This window comes from Opisthocomus hoazin, chromosome 4, assembly GCF_030867145.1.
Source record: "Opisthocomus hoazin isolate bOpiHoa1 chromosome 4, bOpiHoa1.hap1, whole genome shotgun sequence".
Classification (NCBI taxonomy): domain Eukaryota; kingdom Metazoa; phylum Chordata; class Aves; order Opisthocomiformes; family Opisthocomidae; genus Opisthocomus; species Opisthocomus hoazin.
Window position 1 is genome coordinate 27,592,762 of NC_134417.1, and position 24,669 is coordinate 27,617,430.

At 41.9% G+C, this 24,669-nt stretch overlaps 1 protein-coding gene across 1 annotated transcript in view; it reads right to left on the reverse strand.

Moving 5' to 3' along the window:
- RSRC1 (arginine and serine rich coiled-coil 1) overlaps positions 1-24,669 on the reverse strand; it is a 174,574-nt gene that overhangs the window by 144,583 nt on the left and 5,322 nt on the right. The window contains exons 2-3 of the mRNA XM_075418409.1: positions 22,670-22,864; positions 20,054-20,179 (exon numbers count right to left, since the gene is read on the reverse strand). Of these exons, the coding sequence (XP_075274524.1) occupies positions 20,054-20,179; positions 22,670-22,857 (314 nt within the window). The 5' untranslated portion in view covers positions 22,858-22,864. The remainder of the gene's footprint in view (positions 1-20,053; positions 20,180-22,669; positions 22,865-24,669) is intronic.

A 24,669-nucleotide genomic window follows, 5' to 3' on the forward strand; every position in this document is an offset into this window, starting at 1 on the left:
TAAGAGGAAAAGGAGGTCGCTTCAAGCCAGCAGTTTATACAGCTGGGAAGTGACCAGATAGCGGGATAATAAAGATAGCAACAGTATCATCCCTAGCGCCAGAGAAAAGCAAGATGAAATACAAACAACAACCGGGACAATCAAGAACCCTGTTCACAGAACTGAGAAAATGGATTCACCAGATACAGGCACCAATGTAGCTCAGGCATAAGCAATTCTCCACCTTTAAATGATATTAACTATATAATCAAACATTTGAGGAAATAACACTCAAAATTCCAGTGAGCTGTAATTAAAAGTAGCTGCTGAAAACTTGGTACGAACGGTACACAAATGCAACTGGACAGAAGAACAGATAGAGCAGACACCACTCCAAGGTTTGCTTACTCTCCAGCAGTGCGTTTGTTACAAGCCTAGTTCTCCAGACTACGTACAACCTTCTGGTCTACCTCTTCTCACTTCCAAAGAAGGCTGAAGCATTGCCTTCGCCACAACGCCTCGACTATCCCACGAAGAGCCTGCTCACAGCAGCCGAAAGACTCTAGACCCGGTGCCGACGACAACGGCATACCTCCAGCTCAGCACACCCACACCACCACAATGGTGCTGGAAAACCTACAGCAGATCAACAGGTGAAGAAGAACTGACTCCAGAAGCACACTGCGCTTCTGTGTCAGTAGCCCTTTGCTCAGAGGCTTGCTTCACAGAATCACAGAATGGTCGGGGTTGGCAGGCCCCTCTGTGGGTCACCCAGCCCAACCCCCTGCCCAAGCAGGGTCACCCACAGCAGGCTGCACAGCACCGCGTCCAGGCGGGGCTGGAATATCTCCAGAGAAGGAGACTCCACAGCCTCCCTGGGCAGCCTGGGCCAGGGCTCCATCACCCTCAGAGGGAAGAAGTTCTTCCTCATCTTCAGCTGGAGCTTCCTCTGCTTCAGTTTGTGCCCATTGTGGAGCTGGGCAGAAGCCACCGCCTAAGGAACGAGTGATGGAAGAGAAGCTGACTACGACCCTACCAGCTGCAGGAGCCCTTCGACAAAAGCCTTTGTGGAAAACTAAGAACAGACTTCACTAACTACTATCTAAAAACCAGAAATACAAATCATAAACAGCTGCTGTTCAAGCATGGAGATAAACCATTTGTTTCTGTTGATGTGCTTTTACAAAATGCCTAACAGAGCTATTGGCACTAACCCGTACGTACCTACACCTTGCTTCCTTCCTCCAGCGGCTCACTTGAGGAGCACTTCCTCGCATGCAGAAGTGTGATCTGCTGGAGAAGGCCAGATGCAGTTACAGATAGGTATGGGAGTACATAAACTAACCGTGGTGTTATTGGATACACATCGTCTTTGCATTCGGCACAGAAAACAACCGACACAATTTTTCGCCAGGCGGCTTTCTGCAGAGGCAGGGCTGTGGGAGCAGTGGTGGCCGAAGGCAGGGTGGTGAGGCGTGCTGGCTGGGACGCGGGCAGGGAGAATGGCCTGTGGAACCGGGGACTGCTCTGCTCCCCGAGCGGTGGCAGGAGGGGATTCCCTCCCCGCTTCGTTCCTTCAGCTCATGCTGACGGCACTCATTGCCCTGGATACAAGCGGTCCAAAGGTGCTGAGAATCTTCATCGGGGGGAAACACATGCCATCGAGGCCAGGCTGGATGGAGCTCTGAGCAACCTGGTCTAGTGGAAGTTGTCCCTGCTCATGGCAGGGGGGTTGGAACCAGATGATCTTTAAAGTCCCTTCCAACCCAAACCATTCTACGATTCCATGATTCACTTCCCTTGTCAGTCTGTGCGAAGGCTTTGAACTGCTTCTCGTCGCTAAGATTTCACCTCAGATCAGGACAGTCCATTTAAGAACACGTCTGTTTTCACATGAAGTGAGTTTCTCTCGCATCCTTCTTTTGTTAGGGACTGACTCAAAACAGGTCTTCTTTCCAACCCCACATTCATGTTGCCATCTCACAACGGAACAGAAAAAGCTAGAATTTCATTCTAATAACCTTTGGGTAATAAAATAATAAAGAAACAGGAATGAGTACACCTACCTGGCTGCTAAATAAACTCAGAAAAAAGCCACCCTCCGAGTCCCTGTCCTTTCTCACTCACAGCAGCTCCAGCAGTCCGGGAGTTCCAGACTTCAGGGGCATATAACACACACACACGCCAACACGAGCACATGTAATGCCCAGATGCACACCTACTGTACAGAAACTTTCACATAAAACCAAATTAAGGTTGATAAAAAGTAATTATTATTCCAGTAATCTGTTAACAAAACAAAAAAAGCTGGTATGAGTTGAGAATATCCAGCCCGTCTTCTGCTCACGGAGAGTTTCCAAGCTGCTCAGCCTCCGGGCGAGGCGTTCGTTTGCTGAGCAGAGACACCAGCCAGAAGGATTCCTGCCTCTCCTCGCCCAATTCCAGAACCGCCACTGCTTCGGCTGAAGAAAAAGCAACCAGAAGAAATGGGCTGTTTGAAACTGCTGTTCTTTTAGACTGTCTAATCCTGCAGGGAAGTTGTTTTGTATTTTTTTTTAATATTCTTTTCAAAAACAATAATGGGAAAACATGAACTGTGTAGGAAAGAATAAGGTAACATATTCTATTAGCAAGTAAATTCATCAGGCTTTGCAACTGATTTAGACATACACATACAGTTCTTCTATTCTTGATACAGCTGGAATCTATTTTAAAAAACAAGGGTCCAGTTTACTTTCAGGACTCTAAATAAATACACCAAATTATTTGTTTCTACAACAGGCAGGCATTAGTGACTCTGCTGTGACAGGAAGATCTGGATGTATCCCACAGCAATGAAAAAAGGTCAATTTCATTTTCCAGATGGAATCACTCTCCAGGTAATTATTTGTTGTAAATTTGACAATACCTATGATCTCATGTTAAACTGTAAAGGAGCATAAATGAGAGATTTCAAGGTTGAATTTTTCACTTCCCTGGTGCCTCCGAGAAGCTCAGAACAGCCACCTCTCTGCCTCTCCTCGACAAGGCCACTGGTTTATTTTTTGCGACTGTAAAACATCTAAGATCGGGGCCCCAACCACGGTTTGAGCTTAAAGATGCTGTAACATTTATGTATACTCACATCTACAAACAGATATCAGACAGCTGAATGAAATTACCTAAAGAGACGCTGGAGATCCCCTGACACCACGGGACACTGCCTGTTCCCAAGCCACAAACAGCCCCCCAGACCCAGCCTGGAGCACCGCAGCCCCGACCGTGCCCACACCAGGCACTGAAACCACCAAGCAGCACCACGGATCCATAACCGAGCCAACAGGAAAACAAACCTCTCAACATTTCCCACTCTTCGAGGTCACGGCAACTCGCAGGACCATTTGCCAGGCCCAGAAACCTGCTCAAAGGCAAGATTGCAGCACGTGCTTGACCTTGGGAACAGACACCGAGTTTAAGGGACGGGAGCTGTGGAGGCAGACTCGATACACGCGATGAACAGAGATCTCAAACGGCGCTTTGGAAAGAACACTGGCATGAAAAGCTGCCTGGGTACTTCTACCTAACTGGTAACAAATTAAACTATTACTCTGCACTCACCATTGAGAAAAATGGAAAATTTTTTTCTTTAACTCAGTGATAACCAGACATTTTAGGCTTAAATTTTATGAGATGTAGGAGTTTGAGGTCGCCCACCTATCCTTTTTACCACGTTAGGTTTGTGAAGCATACACAGAGACCTTTAGAACACCACCTTGCTTTCCCAAATTAAAAAAAAATTAACATATTTAATGAAAATAGCCGTAACTCTACTAGAGGATCAAGTCTCTGAAAATTAAAGTCATAAAAGGGTTTTAGAAACTCCTGAAGCACACACACAAAAAAGCAAAATGTATCATGTCCTACTATCAAAATCTTTTGAAGACACAACATAAACAGTTTGTATATTTTATTATTACTTCTCAACACACATTCTATAAATGCAAAGATAATTTTCTAAGTTAGATGCACCTTACTTTAATATTTTGTGTATTACAAACACGGAGTAGATAGAGGAAAGCATGCTCTTTTTTTTAATATTCTCCCAGATGAATACAGCACAGCTGATTTGCTGGAGACTGATGCAGAACACACAGCCGACAGGCTTATCGGCCACAAAATCTACTCTACTGGAAGTGATCACCTGTAACCCTGTTGTGCCTTTCCCAGACCCCAACTCTAGCGACTAACTAAAAACTGCAAAGGAGGAAGCAGGGAAGAAACTCTGAAAATTCCACTTAATATTAAAAAAAACCCACAACAACACTAAAGTGTTTTCATCATGGAGCCTGCAATTGTTACATGACATATTGTAAAATAAAACATACCAAAAAGAGAAACAATAAAACCTGTATTGATTTAAAAAACTCCATAAAGCAACAAAACTACTTGATTATTATACTTCAAAATGTATTATGACTGTTCTGATCAATTGATGACAGTGATCCAAAGCCACTTGATATTAGTCCCAATTTAAATAGGTAATAGCGATCAATCAAAAGGCGATTGCTACATACCTATGCCTTCGTTTAAAAAAAAAAGGTTCTCAGTTTTACTGTGCAATTTTCTTCTAAGCTTTGCTTTTTGTTTAAGACATAAAATAACAAAACCTCACCAAGTGACAGTGAAAACATGAAATAATGACAGGCCAGCACTGCCCGGCCTTCCCAGCTCTGCCCGGAGCCTGCAACAGCGGCTCTTACGTACTACGCTCATCTCAATGTTGAAAACTGAAGGCAAGAATTCAAATCCGAACTGTATTATTTCCATCACTGAGCGTATTACCAAAATTATGTAGTTAACAAGCCGACCCCAAACATAAAACACTGCCTGTTGTGTCCCGCAAAAGCTTCGACAACTCCCTCCCCAGCAGCCACATCACAGCTCCCAGATATTAACACCATTATGGGGAAGCTGGAAGGGAGGCAACTGGAACATCATGAGGTTTCAGAACCAAAAGGTGTAACGGATGTTAAGCTGACACCGTGCTAAGCAAGGAGAGCTTGCCCGCCAGCCCTCCGCCGCCTCCCAATGCCCCTTCAGCGGTCCCCAATGTCCCCCCGCCTGCGGTGGCCCTGCCAGCTGCCTGTGGCTCAGCGTGCCGACACATGGCTGGGTCACTCTCTTGCATTTTTCATGTCTCTCCAACGCTGTTTTTTCCACACACCTATTGTTTCCGGCTACTGATCAAACTACCAAGTCTTTGGGGCTGAAATTCTACTTTCAATACTCCTCAGCTCTGCAGAAAGCACACCAAGAAATTGATCCCTGTCTGGCGCTTTCCCCTTATAAGTAACACAAGGGCACATTGACCAGCCACAGGCAATCAAGATCTTCCCACTCCGCAGATGAGGTGATATCATCTCTAACAATCTACTGTGCTTCACAGTTGCAACCCACCAGAACCTTGATCACTTTGGTTACCAAGCTGCAGCTTCGCAAGACGCACCCATCTCATGATCGTGTCATTTACTGTAAGTTATGTTCTGAAATAAGGTCAAGACTTCCCTGTATTATTCAGATAATTCGATCTTTTTAATTTAGCTGAAGCATGGGAATACTCCATCATTCAGATACCTTCCCACAGTCTTCAGGAAACCTTCCGTCAGAATACTCGAGACCTGACTTTGTCCCGCCGCCTGACCCGCAGCATTCAGACTTCTGCAGGTCCTTCCAGGCGTGGGGTGAGCAACAACGGGTCCGAACAACCCCCGAAGCCGCTCGACTGACTCAGACTCAAGGTTAGAGCTGCAATCTAATGCGCTTGTGCCTTCTGCAGCTGCAAAACTGTTGACACGCTCTGATTTTAGCAACCGCTTGCTCCCTGGGTCTAGCAGATGGGACAATCCACGGTGTCAGGTGTGTAACTGTGCAGATTTGGTCTCTGTCTGTAAATCCGACACCGGGAAGGGCCCTATCGCGACAGGTCGCTGCTTTTCCCCTCAGCCAGGTGCTGAGCCCTACACCAGCACCGATACACACCTTTGCACTCTTCATACTCACGGTGATCCTGCTGTCTATCCTGTTTTCATTTACGGGGCTTGCCACAAGTAAATTTAACAGGGGACCCTTCTATTTGGATTTGATAGTTAAAGTTCTTGATGGAATAACCAGCTGACTTGAAAATATTAATGGAGAATAAACAGATAATAATTTAAATCGAAGGCTTGCTTGACATTCGCCTACGTTTCCCATTTCTCACACATATTTCCTCTTTCCTCTTCCAATGCCCTGTCCAGGAGCTTTTGGTTGCCTGCCCACCGGAAAATAAGTTAAAGTAGCATTACAAACAAAAAACCGTCTAAATTTCCAGTACATTCACATTTTGAAGGAATGGACACTTTTCCAATCTTTTCACATACAAACAAAGGCAGCAAAAGATGCAGGGCGGGAGCAGCACTAACAGCCGTCTGTCTGCTTGCCGTACCGTTTGTCTGTCAGCTGCGGCGTACGGCACATCGCTCGGGCTGAACGGGCCAGCAGCAGCAGTGGGAAATAACACCGCAGGGCCATCCGCAACTCCTTTTCAGAGGGGAAAAAACGAACGAACCAAGCGTTCTTTAACATCCTCCCACTCCAACCTTGAGGAAAGCGACCGGAGCGCTGGGCCGTCGGGGGTCTCCAGCCAGGACACAGCCAAGAGGTCATCGCTGAAGAGGGACGGGACATTGGCCCGCATCAACCTGGTTTAACTTCTGCCTAATTCGCTCCACAAATGAAATTTTGTATTTTTCATTTGCTGCTTCTGTTTAGCCATTTACTTGAAAAAATATGAATTTTTCTCTTCTGCGGTTTAGCAGGAGAGTCAGGTCCAGATCTCTTTTGGAAGCTCTCAGGAGAAAGGGAATAGCTCTACCTGAAATGAAACCAAGTTGTTTATTGAATTCTTTTGTAACATGCATTTTATTTTAAAATGTGCTAAAAAAGATTTATAAAATCTTGACAAAAGATCCTTTCTCAACGTATTTTCTTGGTTTGTAGTCCTCAGCTGCCCTAACAGTACCATCTTTAATGGTACACCATATTTGTGTTATAGGATAAAGCATCTTCGCGTAAACTGTTAATATACAGTGCATTAGAGTTCACAAAAGATTAATGACTTCTACCTAGCAAAAACTGCATTTTGTTAGCCAAAAATGAGCTACAAATTTATAAACTACACATCAGTGAGAACAGGTCAGTCATATTTTCCCCCAACACACAGACAAAAAAAATGATCCAGACCACTTTTGCTGTGAATTTCACATGGCACAACACTATTTACCAGTGCCCCAGCGCTTTGCAGTCTGGGGAGAAAGAGCACAGCATCAATACGGGGGGGTAAATTCCCATTATGCTAGAAAAGACAACCGTTTTGAGACAGAGAAATGCCCAGAGGAACGGGAAGGGCTGGCCAAAGCTGCTTCAAAGCACAGGGAAGGTCCCTGACAGCCCGCAAAGTCCCGCGGAACATGTGCTGACCTTCCAAAGTCAACCCCCACGGACCACGCACTGACCTTCCAAAGCCCCGCGGAACATGCGCTGACCTTCCCAAGCCAACCCCCATGGGATGCAGCAGGGCCCTCCCGTCTCCAGGGAGGAGGAGGACATTCGAACAGGGAGAGACTCTCCAGAGCAAAGCTGCTGACGGAGCCCGCTCCAAACCCCAAAGTCAACAGAAATCCACCAGTGTTGAAGTCTGCAAATTAGATAAATGTATGTTTAAAGTTCTCCCTGTGAGCAGTTCTACACCTACCACGATAGCTGTACTTGCCGACTGCCGCTGCGCTGCCATATTCCGTCAAAGAAAAATACACTCATCAGTAGCCACAATTTTGACTAACACCAGAATTTCCAATACAACCAATCAGAAAGCTCAAGGGCAGATGAAAACTGTTGTTCTGCTCTAAATTGTATTTCCTAGGAACAGTTTTGATAATCCACAGAGCAGCTTTTCCATTACCACGTCTCTGATGGGACCTCATAAACTAAAATTCCTAATGAGCATCAATAAGGCTATTTGTATTTCACATACCTTTTCCCTCAAATATTTGTTTACAAGAGTGATCTCTTCTCAAAGATTACCACTATAAAAGTCTCAAAACCAAAACAGTTTAAGAACAATTCAAAGAATTCTGCAGCTTTCCTTAAGGATTAGTTTCTATTTTAGTTTATGCTACCACAATTCACTTGCTTTAACGCCCTATCTGTTATTTGAACTAATATTTAATGAATAAGTGACATTTTTTGCCTTTTTTAAATTAATAACTATTTTCAATCAATCCTACACTTTAAACATAATCTGAACAATTCTTTTTTAAACTGATGGTTTAACACGAAGTTACTAGAACCACATTTTTTGCGGCAAAAATGGCAAACCTGACCTTTATTTTATTGGCCTACAATTTGCTCACCGGTGTTTTCTTAAGCTATATGAATGGCTTATGTACGCTGACAGCACCCCACAGATGGTTATGATTACGCTCACCAGGACAACGCGCTCATTGAAAACTTTCACAGACGCTTACCTAATGGGATGTCACGTTAAATCTGACACAGCGAGATAAAATAACTACGCGCCCGTTACTACATCTCACAGAGGTCATTTTCAAATGATATTCACAACATTTCTAATGTAATTATTGACAGAACCGGTGCACTAACGTTCACGTAAGAAGGAGTTTTTAAAGAAGCGTGATTATTACACAGCTTTCTTCTGCCAGAAGATGTCCTTGAACATCCGTAGCTGTCAACATCTTGGAAATAGACGTCCCTAACTACAAAACTCTGGGAAACGTCAGAATTCGATTCGACTGCTGCTCGCTTCCTCTCTTAATGCTTAATGACTAATTCCTCGGAGAGACCCTTAAAAGCCCTAAAATGTTGTCCTTGGGTAGAAACTTTCCCTCAGCAATCAATGGGGAGCAAATTAGACGACTGCGTGGCAATGCACTGAGCTGTTGAAGCTAACAAATGACTGAAGAAAGGTAGGCTATCGGAACATATGCCGCTGCACTGAAGTTGCTAAAAGGGTCCGTCGGAAGAATATTTGGCTTCCAGTGAAGCTAATATGCTATAAGAAGGGACAGCGATGAAAGAACACCAAGTCATATGGAAATCCAAATATAGCGACAGACACAATTATTTTACTAATTGCTAATGAATACAGTCAAGTGGCTTCAAAAAGCAAAACTTTGCTTGGACTGCTTCAGGTTTTGACCTCTGCATGAGCAAATGCATTTCAAACTGAAGCCCACCAAAATTGATTAACGGCGCCAGTCAAGGCCAGCGTGTAGTTGAAGCTTTTTTCCATCTATCACATGGCCCCAAGGATAGTTAAATGAACCTTAAAATGGCTACAAACAGCTCAATGACTACACAGACTCCTGCCAATTAGAAATAATTAGGCAGTCATTTTGGTGGTAAGTCTTTTTAAGTGCATACATAATGATGCAATGATGCTTATTAGCGATCTCATACAAGCTATGCTCAAACAGCCTGGAATAATTATGCAACTATCACAAAGCCTTGCACATCTCTGTACTTCACCTTAATGCATTTAAAAATCCACTTCATTACCTCCAGTAATTAATCCTCCATTAATTGCAGGAAAAGCCCAGTTTACCATGCTTCGTGTCTAATTATCTTATAAATAGTTATGGTTCTAATTAATGTGTTCATTAAGCTGAATATCTTTCTCAAAGCCATGCTCAGAGCAAAGGTTCCGCTTTTGAGAGAAAAAGCCTAACTAGCCATAAGGTGAGGCCATTTTGGTTGTATTTGCTTTTATTTTAGTATATTCAACCTCCTAATTGGCATTTAAAATCTAATTTGGAAGAACTTCAAGAAGACTATATAGTAGAAAAATAGGAAAAGGACTTTTTTTTTTCTTTTACCCATTCTCCAATCAAGAAGCTTAGAGCTTTAACAGGAAAACTTTTAGCATATCTTTTTGATACAGACTGGTAACAGATTTTCAGTGCTATGCCACAGATTAATTTAAATGCTATTACAATTTAGCTTACCTTTACATGTTTCCACAAAAGAGGCAAAAACTATAGAAGAAAAATAGATATCTAACAGTATATGCATAATTTAAAAACAACATACTACCGCCCTTGCCTCCATTTCTAGGATGTAAGCCAGCCGTGGAGAACTACAAAAATCTGGAAATTGGCTATTCAAGCTGAGCATAATATAATTCTTTAAAGTCCATGAGAGTTTTTCAGTTTGCCTTACTAGGAATTGGTATCATCCTATGAAAACCGCAACTGAAGAATATTTTAAAATAATGTTTATGCATAAGGAAACTCCATATTGAAAGCATATGTTTCACGGTATTTTGGAGGTATGCGTTTATGGATTTGCAGAAAACAAAGATTCAAAATAAAAAAATTCTACACGAGTACATCCAAAATATTTAAGTTACAGTTAATATAAAGGTATAGATATTAACTTCCTATCTTTCCCTAGATTTTAATTTTTTAAAATATATATTCTATTTAAATACAATTCTCTCCAGTTACATCATGCAAAAACAAATAGAAATTTTCACATTTTTTCCCTTACATCATCATGTATTTAACAGAATATTTTGCTCAGGTAATTACTTAAACACTATTTTGACAGTACAAATGCAAGGGTTCTACATATGCCTGAAAACATCAATTATTATTTTTATATCTTTTCTTTCTATAGCATCACACCTGAGTTCAATCCAGAATCACAGAAGTCAAGGGCAGCTTTGCCATCGACTCTGATAGGGCAAAGTTTTATCCCAATAAACCTATATAAGGAGCAGATGAAGCCGTACCATCCATACATACATATATCTCCATATCTTCATATATATATATATTCTTGCTCCTGCATTTCAGGGCGCCCCGGTGCCTTACCTAGGAACTGGCAGCATTCCCTGTTCACAGTGCCTGACTCCAGCTTTGAAACCGCCTCTCACCCGAGCTCAACTTGAGCAACCCCGGCTCGAGTGGTTCTTTCCCCAGCCCCCGCTCTCCATAGGTGGGCACCTCACCCTGTGCCCTTGCTCCTCGCTAAAAGAGAGCAAGGGAGCGCTTTCAGACGGAGCAGGCACGGAACCCTCCTGAAGCACAGATGTGGGAGGAGAAGAACAGGCACTAAAGGATGAAGGGACGGTCAGGACAGTGGCTCAGTACCCCAACTTAATCAGCTTAATCTGGCATCAGCTCACTCCCAAAGCACACTTTGGTCATAGTGGCAACAAAAACTGGTGGCTGCCTATCTGGATCTTGATGTACAATTGATTTACATGGGATAAAATTTGTCTGCACAACGGTACCAAAGCCACTGCATGCAGCAGCTACTGCCCCAGCCACGCAGACAGCAAAGCCCTGCCGCTGAGCAACGGCTTCAGCTGAAACCTTGGACAAAAGCAGAGACCCAGCGATTCCGGGGCACATATGCCGATTTCTACTGGACAGTAATCGTCTCTAAAAAACAAAACAACTTCTCTAAAGCACGCACCAGCAGCCACCATCTCTGCCGCAAAGATGGATGTGGAATGGCACACAGCACGGCTAGGAGCAAAAAACCTTAACACCTTGAGAAAAAGAGCTCTGAAGGGCAGCGGTCCCCGCAAAGCTCCACACTAGCTTCCAGCCACAGGGGCAAGACGTTACTGATGAACATCTTATCCCCCTGGTAATTCATTCCTACCACGACCTGATGTATTTCTAGCAACATATTTGACCTCTGGTTTGAAAAAACCATAGCATCAGGCCCAGCATATGGCACAGCATACTCCACCCGTTGCCGACCCCTGCTCCAAGCTGCCTGGTTATAAGAACAACAGCCGTGTTATAACTGCCCCTCCTGTAACTTGAATAAAATAACACAAGAGTAATACACAAAGATAATTGAGGAGGACTACGGTAACCAATCAATTAACACATAAAAGTGGCAAGGAACCTGTGGAAGGAAGAGTAATCCATCATTAAAACTACCATGAATGGGGAAGCTCAGTTTGGGTTGTACACGTGATCTTTACCTCCAGCACATGCAACTTCAGCAAGGTATATAATTCAGGGTACATTCAACAAAATTCAGGTTGAATTCTTGAAATACACAGGGCTGACAGCTACTTGCATTCTATTGTTACAGGATAACTGTTACTCTTGCCAGGTTGTTGTTTTTTTTTTTACATTTTGATGAGTCCCGTAGAAAAGATATAGTAAAACACTTTTGCAGCAAAAATACATTGGTGTCGCTTGCATCTTTTTAAACTGGATATTGTAACTGTCCTATGTTATTAGAATGACTGAAAGATGGGAATAAACAGTGACATGTTTCTACTAAACTCTACAATTTTGTTTTCACATTTTGATAATCACATTCTGGAAGCTAACGGTGGAAATAGCAGCAATTTACATAGCAAACAATGACGGTCTTCTATTACCGACGCATCTTTAAGACATCTGCTATACGTTGGCTTGCATAGCTGCCTCTAGAAACATGATCTCCGCAGCAAAAAATAATAGATTCTATTTCACGGCCAGAGCTTTGGTAGCAAAGAAAAAGAGGATTAAAAAAACAGTGGAAATAGATACCAGTTTAGAATGTAGCCATACCGAAATCAGAAAGCCAATTCTCCACTAAGGGAATTCACATTCTTCTTCTTGTCTTCCTTTTCCCAAGCAGAAAACTGAAACATAAAAAAACCACCCCAAAAAACTACCAACTTCCAAATACACCCTTTCCCAAAGGGAGAATTAAAAGGTTTTAGAGAAAAAAGAAGCTATACTTAAAACACATTCTGTGTACACAACACCTGGACTGCTTTAGAAAAAACGTTTGCATGTAATTAGACTCAACACTTAGCTCTAAACGAACAGCACTTAGGCACTCGTAGCTTTTTTAAGGCCTTTTTTTTTTTTTTAATACCAATGAAAGGCATCAAAGCAACTGTCACTAGCAGCTATCTGGCCTTATTGATAACTTCAGAGCCCTCAGCGTTGCCTTACAAAGTTTAATTTCCCAAAGCAGTCAATTAGATGTTGGTAATGTGCTCGTTGGTGGGTTATCGCTCGAGGATATCTTCAGCGCTACTGCTTCGCCCCTGCATTTGTTCCAGTACACTCGTGTAGACAAACTGTTAAGTCCCTTCTGAAAAAAGTCAGTTACTATAGCGAAAAAATATTTTTAGATACTACTGGTGATTCAACCTGTAATGCAACAAGACCCTAAATAAAAGCTGCAGGTTTTGATTTATTGGGGGAAAAAGAAGAAATACGATCTGACAGAAAAACTAAAGATCACACGGGTAAACTCAGTAATCTGAATTTCACCAGTGCTTCCCTGCCCCAAGCCTTTATTTGAAGTTTAATGAAAGAAATGCTACAATATCTTAATTAAATATACATTTTAATGGACCAAAGACTCCAAACTTCCCCTTCTCTACCAGCGAGAAGAGAGACAAATTTGTAATATTTACACTGATTCCTCACATAATCATGTGGGTCTGTATAGCTGGTTGCACGCGAGTGTGTTAATTTGTGGTCCAAGGATGGAAGAAAAAGAATCCTAGGCAGCAGATCAAAACTGTAAAAGAATGGTAACTCTGGTAGCTACTACCAGGCAAAAAAAAAAAAAAAGAGGTACTGAAACATTTCAAAAGAAATATTCTGATTAAATAGCATTGCTTGATTTCTTATAGGACTTTTATCTGCTTCTCTTTGGAAAATTCTTGGATCCATTTCCAGAGGAGGTATTTCCAAAGCACTTTTATAGATTAAGACAGCTTTTCAACACTGTCTGACAGTGCATGCCCAACCTTGTTCTTCACCGTTGTCTTGTCATTGCTTGCCTCTTACAGCAGACACACCAAAAAAGCTGTGTTTGTAGCCTCTCCCTTCCCTCGCAGCTCTCCTTGCTCCGAGTCAACACCGCTGCTGTCCATCACACTTCAGTTCCCAAGCCCTTCCACCTCCCTCCCACCAGGCAGCCGAACTCAGACTGTCTGACGGCTGTAGGATGGGCAATTCAGAACACCTCCGCTTCCTTCCCCAAGCCTCTCCTGTTCCCCAGACCAGCTACCACCACCTACGTTAACGCTTACTCCCATGGGCAAGAGCTCCACTCGACTGAAACCAGCTTTAATCCACACATCTGCATCGCACGTCAACCCAGTCTTTCTTCACAACATTCTTAAAACTCAGTCTTCTGAGTCCACACAACTGCAACTCATCTCACTTGTGCGATGATCTTTGCCCACTACTCGAGCCATTCCATCCTGCTCTTCCCCCCCCATTAATCTCTCCTCTACCTCCCCCTGTTCCTCCATAAACCCTTGGTCTCATTCACAAGGCCCCTTGCAATTTTGCTCTTTGTTTCTCCGCCGTTATCTCTTCCACTACTCATTGCTGCTGACATTAATGTCTACCTCCAAACGCACATTCCTTTTATCTTCCTCTCTCCTAAGAACCTGTATTTTCTTCTCAGGCCGGTGCTGTTCTAGAAAATTCTTCCTGAAGTTGTTCATAATTAAAACTCTACATCGTCATCTATTAGAAGCTATCCATTAGTGTGTGAGAGCCAGAACAGACAGATACAGTCTGCAGCTAAAAGGTAGTATAGATTATGTCTTGATCCAACGCTTGTTATCAGCTGTAAGATCCAACAGGCTAGGGTTTTAGTTTGGAAATTAATTAATACTATCACACTAAAATAATAGGATGCATGAAAATGAGAGACTGAAGACAGACCATTCCTATTCACCATCCCAAGTAACGCAGGTACAAAAGCATTCCAGGATAATACTGTTTGCATCCCTGAAAAGTCTTACAAACAACATTTCACTGTGCGATACCGACGCTCTATGAAAGTATTTGCTAATAACGGTTTGGATTTATTTTTAAGAAGATATTAAAAAAGAAATTCTCAAAGACAAAAAAACCCCTCATGCAAAAGATGACTGTCTTTTGCCAGTACCAAAAACAGAAGCCTGCAAAAAGTTTTCCATCTTCCCTATACAGCAGCACGCTAGAAAGAACGCGGGCAAATAACTGGCACATAGCATGGATGTGCAGCTTGCCCCAGCCACGACTCAGCGTCTGAATGCAGCTAGGAGCTGTCTAAGAACAGATCAAACCCAACGGCAAGCATCTCCCACTTCAGGGTAAGCACTGCCCAGTGTTGTATCTGTGCTGAAAATGCATCCAGAAAGGGGTGGTGGGGAATTCTTTTTTGTCGTTCCATCATCACTGTGTGTCACACACCAGACAACACAGATTACACTATCTTTAGGGATCACTACACGCGTGAACCCAACGATTCAGTACGTATACCAACACAGCGCTATTTCAAATAAATTCGTGGGGTTTTACTATTATTGATTTAACGACCCTTCTCACACTGCACTTCCCCACATGACTAAAGGACCTTATTTTTAAATATTGCAAACTACAGGCGGTAAACACAAATAATTGTGACAAGCTACGAGGGTTGAGCGTAAGTTAATCGTAGCTTACATTGCTAGGCTAATGGCAACTTCAGGCAAGCAGCTGCTTTCCCACACCAAAAGCCAAGCCTGCTCCAAAGCCACCCCTACAACGCAGGTCGCCCTGCCACCGGACCGCAATAAGATGCGCACACTGCAATACTCAATCAATTAGACTGGAACCATGGTCAAGAAATAAGATGCAACCATGTACCCCACACACTCTGGAAAAAAAAAACCAGCACGCTGATCAAACACTTCCTTCCGCAACAGTCCAAAGGCATCGATTCTACAAACAGGATTACTTTACACATGGTATTTTCTCTTCTTAGACCCGTATAGATGTACTAGCTGTGGCTGAGGCAATCTTTAAGTTGAACTGCGTTAAAGACACTTCAAGGCAGCAGGTTCCAGTTTCATGTAACGGGAAAAGCCAAAAACACTTGGCAGACAATAAAAACAGACTTGCATATTTAAAGGCAATTACAGTGAAACACTCTGTAATCACAGAATTGTATGAAATCAAGGAATAAAGGTTAACATATTTTGGTTAATTCTATTTAAAGCTACATGAATTAAAAGATTTGCGCTACAAGTTCTGACGTAAAGTAAGTATTTTCATCTACGATAAACTTGCAGAACAACTGCAGTGAAAACCCTAAAAATATTAACAGGACTCTATCCACACAGAAATTATACAAAATCTGAGCTTCTCCATTCCAGAGAAGCATAATATTCTAATAAGAACTATCCTAATCTTCACCCAGCAATAATTTCAAGATGATATTATTATTCTCATTTCCTTGAATAATATCCATACTCCAGGGCCATTTTCCTTCTCATATTCAATATCATGCATGCTTGTATCAAGATTCCTTTCTTCATATCCTGTCACAGTATCAATCACTGCCTCCTGTCCACTCAATCCACTTTTGATTTATCAGCCGCCGTCTTTCTGGACTCCATAACTCGACCCAAACCATTTTAGCAAGACATTGACAAATAGCACCCAGTATCACATCAACCTGTTCCACTTAGTAAACTAAGAAACAGTAACTGTGACATCTCTGCATAAGTATGCCATTCGATTCCCCAGACTGATGTATATTAATGAGGAGCTGGTATTTGAAATGCTTCTTCCACATCAGCATCTAATATGATCAAATTAGGAAATGGGATGATTTATTAAATTTCGTAGAGCTGAAATATTTCTTTATATCACTCTATGTGTGGTTTCAGAAAGTGAGCTGTTGCTTTCAATTTTTCTACTGAGGATGTGCCTGCATTTCACAGACGAATTATTGTCTTTAAAAAGATTGCAAGAAGGCAAAATGTTATTAAGCAAATGCTCAGTAAAACAAACTAAATCGGTTTTAAAATTCCTAATTTAATGTAAATCTTGGTTGTTTTGCTGAAATTCAGTTTGTGATCTTATTAAGTCATATTTGCATTGTACTATCTTGCTGTAGGACAGCTCTAAATTTATAGCATTACTAGTAAGCCCCACTTTTCGACTCTAAAAAATGCATCTAAAATAAAATAGTTATAATATGCACAAGTTTTCTTATCTTCTAAAATACAGTCAAAAAAAAAAAAATCATTGTAGGTTACAAACAATACCTACTCAAAATATTTTTACAACATGTCATAATAAAAATCTAACTCTTCAAATTAAAACTTGGTATTTCAGTATTTTACACAGTTGGAGCTCTGGAAATCACATACTCGAATAAAACACCTACATTAGAGAAGTTGTTAAAAAATATTATATTACAGCCACATCTACTTGTACCAACATTTTCACTGCCGTGAAAAACAAAAGATCTTAATTTGATGTGGGACCGTGGGGAGAAAAGACATTATGGGGTACACAACTTGTGCCACCTGCATGACTTACACCCAAAACAAATCCAGTGATTTAAAGATACCACGTAATGGATCTTCACTTCCAACATGAAAGCGGTTTTCTAGCGCCAGTCCTACTCCCATCGGGGCGGGTGGAATCGCAGTTGCTCAAGCCCCCAGGGCGGTACCTGCAGGCACACCAGCACGGCAGCACAGGCAAGCGGCACAGAGCTGATCTTCACATCCCGGCTCTGTCTCACGGGGTGCTCTCCAGGTGGGTCAGCGGGGCGTACTCCCTGCCACCGGCAGCTCAGAAGTTGGAGAGCAACAAGGACCCTTCAGTGGGGAACGCGCTCATCACCGCTCTAACTCGAGGTGCCTGCCTGGGTTACTCCTGATCGGTTTATTACTCAGTCTACACAAGCGTTTTCTTCAGTACTTACCTTTCAAAGCCATAGAAAAATAGGCTGCCCACCCCACGCAAAAAAAAAAAAAAAAAAAAAAAAAAAAAAGATAGATGCCAGATTCCTCTTCAGCACTACGAATACAAACATTTCCTAAATGCACAGGGATAGTATTTGTCTTAACAGCTTTGAGTGGATTTTTCTCGTCTGACTGCTTTTTTAACTTGTTTCAACTTCTGGCATCCACAACCTCCAACAGCAAGGGCTTCCGGAAGCAGCTTAACTACGGGCTATACGAGAACCAGAGCCACCTCCTTTTGTCTGACTAGGGTCTGCCACCAGCTGACTTCGCTCACTTCGTGCCTGCCGCAGGTCCCTCACTGGAGGAGGCAGGAAACACTCATCCCTTCATCATCTTTCCACACCATTCTTTTTTTTTTTAATACCCCTCCATCACATTCCTCCTTTCCCCCACGACCTCTGTTCCAGCCTGAAGAACCGTAAGGTGCTCGCTCCTCGCAGGAAACCTGTTTGTGCCTTCCACCAAGCACACAAGACAGATTTCAAGACAGCAAGGAAAGGAACTGTTTAGCATCGCTGCAACTGCCTCACCGCTAACAAACCGGGAGAGCGCAGGCCTCCAGCAGCAGCTTTCGGCAACCTATTTAGCTCTTCTCCAGAAATCAGATTAATCCACAGCTGCTCAGTGTAACGTTACAGCAGAAAGGGGACTTGGAAGAAATCACAATAAAGGATTCAGTGTGTCCTGTTGGTTTTAGTTTTAAGCTTTTAACATTCTAGTTTTATGCTTTTAACATGCCTAAAGACTCTTCTGTTATAATTTAGGGTGTTGCTTATAAATATTTTCCCTGGAGAACCACGTCTGTGAATCACAATACCATTTACAGTGACCTGCAGCTATGCCTTGTCAGCTATAGTACTGAAAATCTAGTATATTTTATACATAAAATACTTCATACACATTATTTCCTAGCACAAAATGAAATAAACAGTAGCCACGTTTTTAAAGTTTTTAGGTGCATAATTTCCATATATTTCAATGACAATTAATGTCAGTAAACCCCTCGGACAAGACGACCATTAGACGATGTCTAATGAGATCTGCAATGCATACTTCTTACAATAAAGCCAAGATCCTGAAATCAGGGTATCCTGTTTCCTCACGCTGAATACCTGACATACTGAAAAACACCTTCGTTTTCACCTTATTCTTTTGAAATTTCATTGTTTTAAAAGTGATTGGGCTATGAAAACGGTGGATGTTTACAGGAATATTTCCACACACAGCGCAGCAGCTTACCCGGGGTACGGGTACGCAAAGAGAGCTCCGACAGTTTAAATAACCAAATCGCGACTACAGAGGCACCACAGCAGTGAGTGCCCAGGCGACTGCTGTAACGAACAGCTGTGAATAAGTCATGAGAGAATACAAGGAAGAGAAAGCAGAACGTTCACATCTTTCAACAACGATTTTTCAACACTTCGAGGCAACAGCTCTACCTATTTGGTATATGGAAATAACATGTTTTACTCAATTCTTGGTGCAGGTACACGAAATTACCTGGCTGAAGATCTGTTCAACATACCAAAAAAAGCTTTGATCTGCCTGATACATTCAACTATTCATTTAAATTCATTAGAAAATGCTAACAGTAACTCTGATATCCAGAGATAAACTTTATTTAAACTTTTTAATTGAAAAATACACACACACAAAAGGAGCTTCTTTTAATTACAAAAGTATGAAGCAGATTTTATAATACAATTTGCAACACCTGATTAAGATTTAAATATTTAAATTACGTTTATTATTGAAAATATCCATTCGTCACATTCCAATTTACCAAAAATTTCAGCACCATAGGTATCTTTAAATATTAAGAAAATTTTCCATAACTAAATACTCCTCTTTCCAACGGAAATACAGATGAGAAAATAACAGTTCAGTCTGATCTTCAGGGAGCCAGTGTTATGCGTGGGAGTTATGGAAATCAGGAATAAAAAAATCCACTGGAAGTTTTTAGATTATTACAGTTAAACCAAGGTGACTTCATTAATGTCTTTCGCACTCGGTCAAATGCAAAATATATAACTTATCTTCAAAACCAACTGCTCCACCAGTGTAATTTAAAGCTTCAGTACATGAAAAATACAGCATAGAAATTTCAAATTAGGCAGTTTCAAGTGACATGTCGTTTAGATTATCACTTGCAACCATTTTTTCTAGTATATTCCAAACTCAGTAACTACATGGAGATTTTAAATGAATGCTTTTACAGTAGAAATAATAATCCTTTTTTCTAGAAAAGAGCCTTACCTTCTTGTTCTGCTTTTTGATCTCGATCTTTGAGACCTGTAGGATTTGCCTCTGCCCCTTGATCGGCTACGACTGCGTTTTCTTCTAGAACCATACGAAGAACTACTGCTCGATCTCTGTCTGCGTCTAAAACAAAGCCATGCTGTTAGTACCTTACTGCTTCTAAAAAAACAACAACAAAAAAACCCAAACAGGAACAAAAAAACCTAACAGTTTACTTAAAAGTGACATACAAACCTCTGTTTTTTGTATTACAACATGTTGCAGAAGCCTCAAACACCACTGCTACACTGCACTAAGTAATCCACACACACATGGGCAGCGCCCATCTTGAAGAGCGGACATTCCAAAACACACAGGACAGAAAGAGAAGTTAACTGATTTGCCCCAAATCATGCAACCCCTCTAGGGCAAAGCCGGGAACACAACCCAGCTCTCAAAAGTTCTTACTCCCGTGAGCAGCTCATTGGAACTCGCTGCCTCTTTGCCAAATCTAAGGCTGAAGGAACACTCAGACCTACACTCTCGGCAGGATTTATACAAGAATACACTGTATGGGATAAGGACTACAACTCCAGCGCTAAAAATGAAGTTTGTAACACGTTAACTTCTGCTTCGCCACTCTCTACAATTATTTTCAGCCATACGATGTACATACTTTAAATATAAAGATAAAAAACATATTTTAAATTATGTACACCTAAGAATATTTTCTGTATCTATGTATAAAATTCCAGATTTATTTTCTCAACTTTCATAGCATGCAATCTTTGCTCTGCTCTGATGTAGACAGGTCCTCTTTTTTTTTTAAGTATTATTAGTAATCAAATAATCACTATTAATTTATTCCATTTGAGCTTGGAAGTTTTCTCCTGAGTTCAATCAGGAGTCACAACAGTAATTCCCTTCCCCCCCAACCTCCCCATTTCATTTATTCAAAGAATAAATTCTTATACATACAGGAGAAAGGTGAAAGAATGGATAATAAATACATAAATTATACCAACCAATCCCAAAACTGGGGGGGAGGAATACCTTCCAAGTCTTAATCTTAAAATTTTCTCTCCGTCTCCATCTCCCTAACAGCTAACTAAATAACCATTACGATCCTTATGAGAACCTCCATATTTCTGGCATTTATTATGTTTGATTAATATTAAACTATAACCCCACATAGAAATACTTCTGTAATTCAGGGTGTAGTCACTGTGACATGTGCTCATCTAGCATTAGGGAAAAGGTGCCGTATTACAGACAAGCAGTGCTGCAGCAGTCCAAACTGGAAAAGCTAGACAGGTTAACTAATAAGGACAGGTCTGCATCTCGGAGACTGTTGCTTTGGATTTTTACGGGTCAGGAATAAACCCAGCAGGACCCCAGCGCGTAACAGTGACTTCACTGCCAGGAGCAACTGCCCTAAACTAAGGACAAAGCGAAGGTGCCAGGCAGATCCTAAAAGCAGCCACTTTCGTCTCTTCTGGATTCAATTTAAGTCAACTGGTCTTCGTCCAGACTCTAATCTCCTTTCAAGCTCTGGTTTTATCTGCGAGATAGCCATGCCTGCACTGGACTAAAGAGATTCATAAAGCTGCATATCATCAGCACATTGCTGGCATCGAAGCCCATCTCATCTCCCTGCGTCCCCTAAGGGCTGTGTGTAGATGCTAAGCAGGAGCAGAAGCAAGGGGGGATGGAAATAAACAAACCAGAAACCCCCCACAACCAGCCAACTTGCCCCTCACCGACATGCTCTTCTGCCAGCTAACGAAAGGTTTGCTGGGAGCGCCTTCTACCATACCGATGGCCCAGCTAGGCACAACGAGTATTTTCCAGCTCCACTTGTTGATAAATTGGCCATCGGCTATTCAGTGTGACTCCAGGATTACCCCAAGTCAGACAGAGACAAGCAGGATATCTAAAAACGTCAGGTACTGAGAGGGGCCCCTGGTTAAGGAAATATGATATCAGGTCAAGAAAAATTCGGTAGATACAGCCACACGATCCACGTTCCAAACACCTGGCTGACGACTGTATTCTGTACGCACTAAAAACCAGCAAGAATAACGGTGAAAACTAGCTGTTGCAGCAAATTTTTTGACCTACTGTAAAATCACCCTAAGTCTTTCTACGGAGAAAATCTACACTGTTGTCTGGAAAGACCTACTGGGTTCACTACAACCGTAAAAGTAACACAGAATAGTCTGTAACTAGCTGAACGAAACTGCTTTTCCAACCGGCATTAATATATGAACATTTTGGAATATTTGAAGTATTTGGAAATGTATTTCCAAAAAGAGATTACAAGTTCATCATGTAGAAGGAGAAGAAAGGAAGAGTTGTTCTAGCTGGCTGGTTTCTGCTTGTTTTAACAAGGAAGTTACCTTTGGATCTGCACGGGCGCTGGTTTTGTATTCTTGGAAGGGGCGAAGGTGTTTTGGGTTTTGTGGCGGTGGTTTTGTTTTTCTCTTTAAACATAAGTGGAAATACTGCTACATCTAAAATTCCAGCCTAGAACTGACCGCACATTGGATTCAAACCCCTCTGGCTTCGCACCATAATACGAAAGAGCCAGATTTGTAAACAACTGCAATGGACAGCAAATTACCAGAAACGCACCTTTTCTCGTAAGAATGTGAGCGAGACTGGAGGTCTCGAGACCGCGAGCTCGACCTGGACTTCCTTCCGGATTTTTTACGGCTGTATGTTCTGCTGTCTGAGGAGCTACTGGACGACGAACGCCGGCGGTGTTTCTTTTTCCTTCTGCTTCTGTTCTCTTCTTCCGTGTCCAAGGAGCGACGTCCCATTTTTAAGCTACATAAAAACAAAAATTCTAAACTGTAACAAAGTCTTGTGTCTACATTACATTGCTATAATATATAGAAGTATACATAATGTCTGTGCATGCGTAAATAAACATGTGGTTACACCATTTTTAAAAGTTATCATACAAGTAGAAAATTCGGTTTGTATGAAAAAATAATAATAAAAAAATTATCAAGATTTAAATATAAGACTGCAACAAATTCACGTTACCAAGTAACTCGGAACCTACATTGTCAGCAAATTTGAATTAATCTATTATGGTATTAAGTTATTGTTCTAAACTTTTGCAAAAGATATTCACAACCATTTAAACACATACAAATATACTGATAAAACCATTTACATATCAGAACATATTTTAACTTATTTTTACATTTTTGCCCTAGATATTAATTCTTCAGAAATCTGGGGAGTAACGTACAAGATGCTTCTAACACCTGCTATTTCACTTTAAGACGCCATGAAGTAGTACAGCATCTTTAATGTTTAATTCACAGTTATAAATGAAGATCCATAATGCTTACACAATCAACAGAACAGTCTGTTGATTTCAGTTATTGCTGTGACTCACTTCATGTTTTTTCAGACTGTGCAATTAAAATCATGCACAGTTTTGTCCTACTGATTATAATTAAAGTGCACATTGAGAAAAAAAATCTAGAAAGTTATTTTTCAATTAAACTAGAGTTCGGTTGATTTAGGTTCGCAGTTTAGATCTACTCAATTTTAAATTCCTTTATTCCAAAATCAGACCTACAAATACTGAACTTCAGAAATGTTTCTTGAGCACCAGTGTGTTTACTTGGACAAAGTTTACAGACTTTGACACCAGAGTTGAAAAACCAGGGCGTGGGGAAGCCTGACATTCACTTAATTGTTACGACTACCCCCTTCGTTTGGGACTCCCGAGAGATACCCTTCATTGCTTCGCAACTAAAGAACTGCTGTAGCTCTTGACTTTTCAAGCTGCAAAACGTGCATCCTGCTTTAAAACTACTCTTCTGTCCCAGCAGCATCAGCCCCATCCAGCCAAGGCGCCCAGACTCTCTCTACGCACCCGTCAGCTAGCGGCAGTCAGGAACAGCCCCTCTTCCCCAGAACAAACGGCTATTTCAAGGCTCCCCGGCTACCCCTGCACTGGGAAAACAGGAACTCATAATTCTTTAACGCTCATATCAACAGCTAGATCGGATATATTTTGCCACAATATCACCTGTCTTTAACTAACACTGAAATATTACAGGTTCTCATATTTCTAGCATAACCAGGTTGAACTTGTTCATTTTCTGCTCACAAACTTTTGACCTTTTGTCACCTAGGCAGCAGGCCCTGATCTCCCAGGTAGGGACTGCAAGCAGAACAAAAGAGAAATTCACCATTAAGTATGTTTGTGCTTAAATTCACAAAAGGCTGGCATGCAAATACAAGTCTTGATTACGCCAGACCTTTCGGTCAAAACGCCTGATTGAGAAAAAAACCCAACATGTTTAGTTCCGCAAAGTCTCTTCAAGCCACATTTTCACCCTCGAGTTCTCAGGACAGCTAAAACCGCTCTCCAGACAATCATCCTTGCTGCAGCCCTACACTGGTGCCTCTCCACACCCAAGCGGGCTTGGGCTGGCGAAGCCCAAGGACTGCGACCAGCTCTCCCATGGGAGCCTCTCCAGTCGCTGCATCCGAAGCACAATAAACACACAGCGATCGCTGCGTTTGACGGGATCTGAAGGCCACGCCAGAGACGCAGGTTTGCTGTCGGAGACTCCTCCCACACCGCTGAAGCTCGTCCTAAGGAC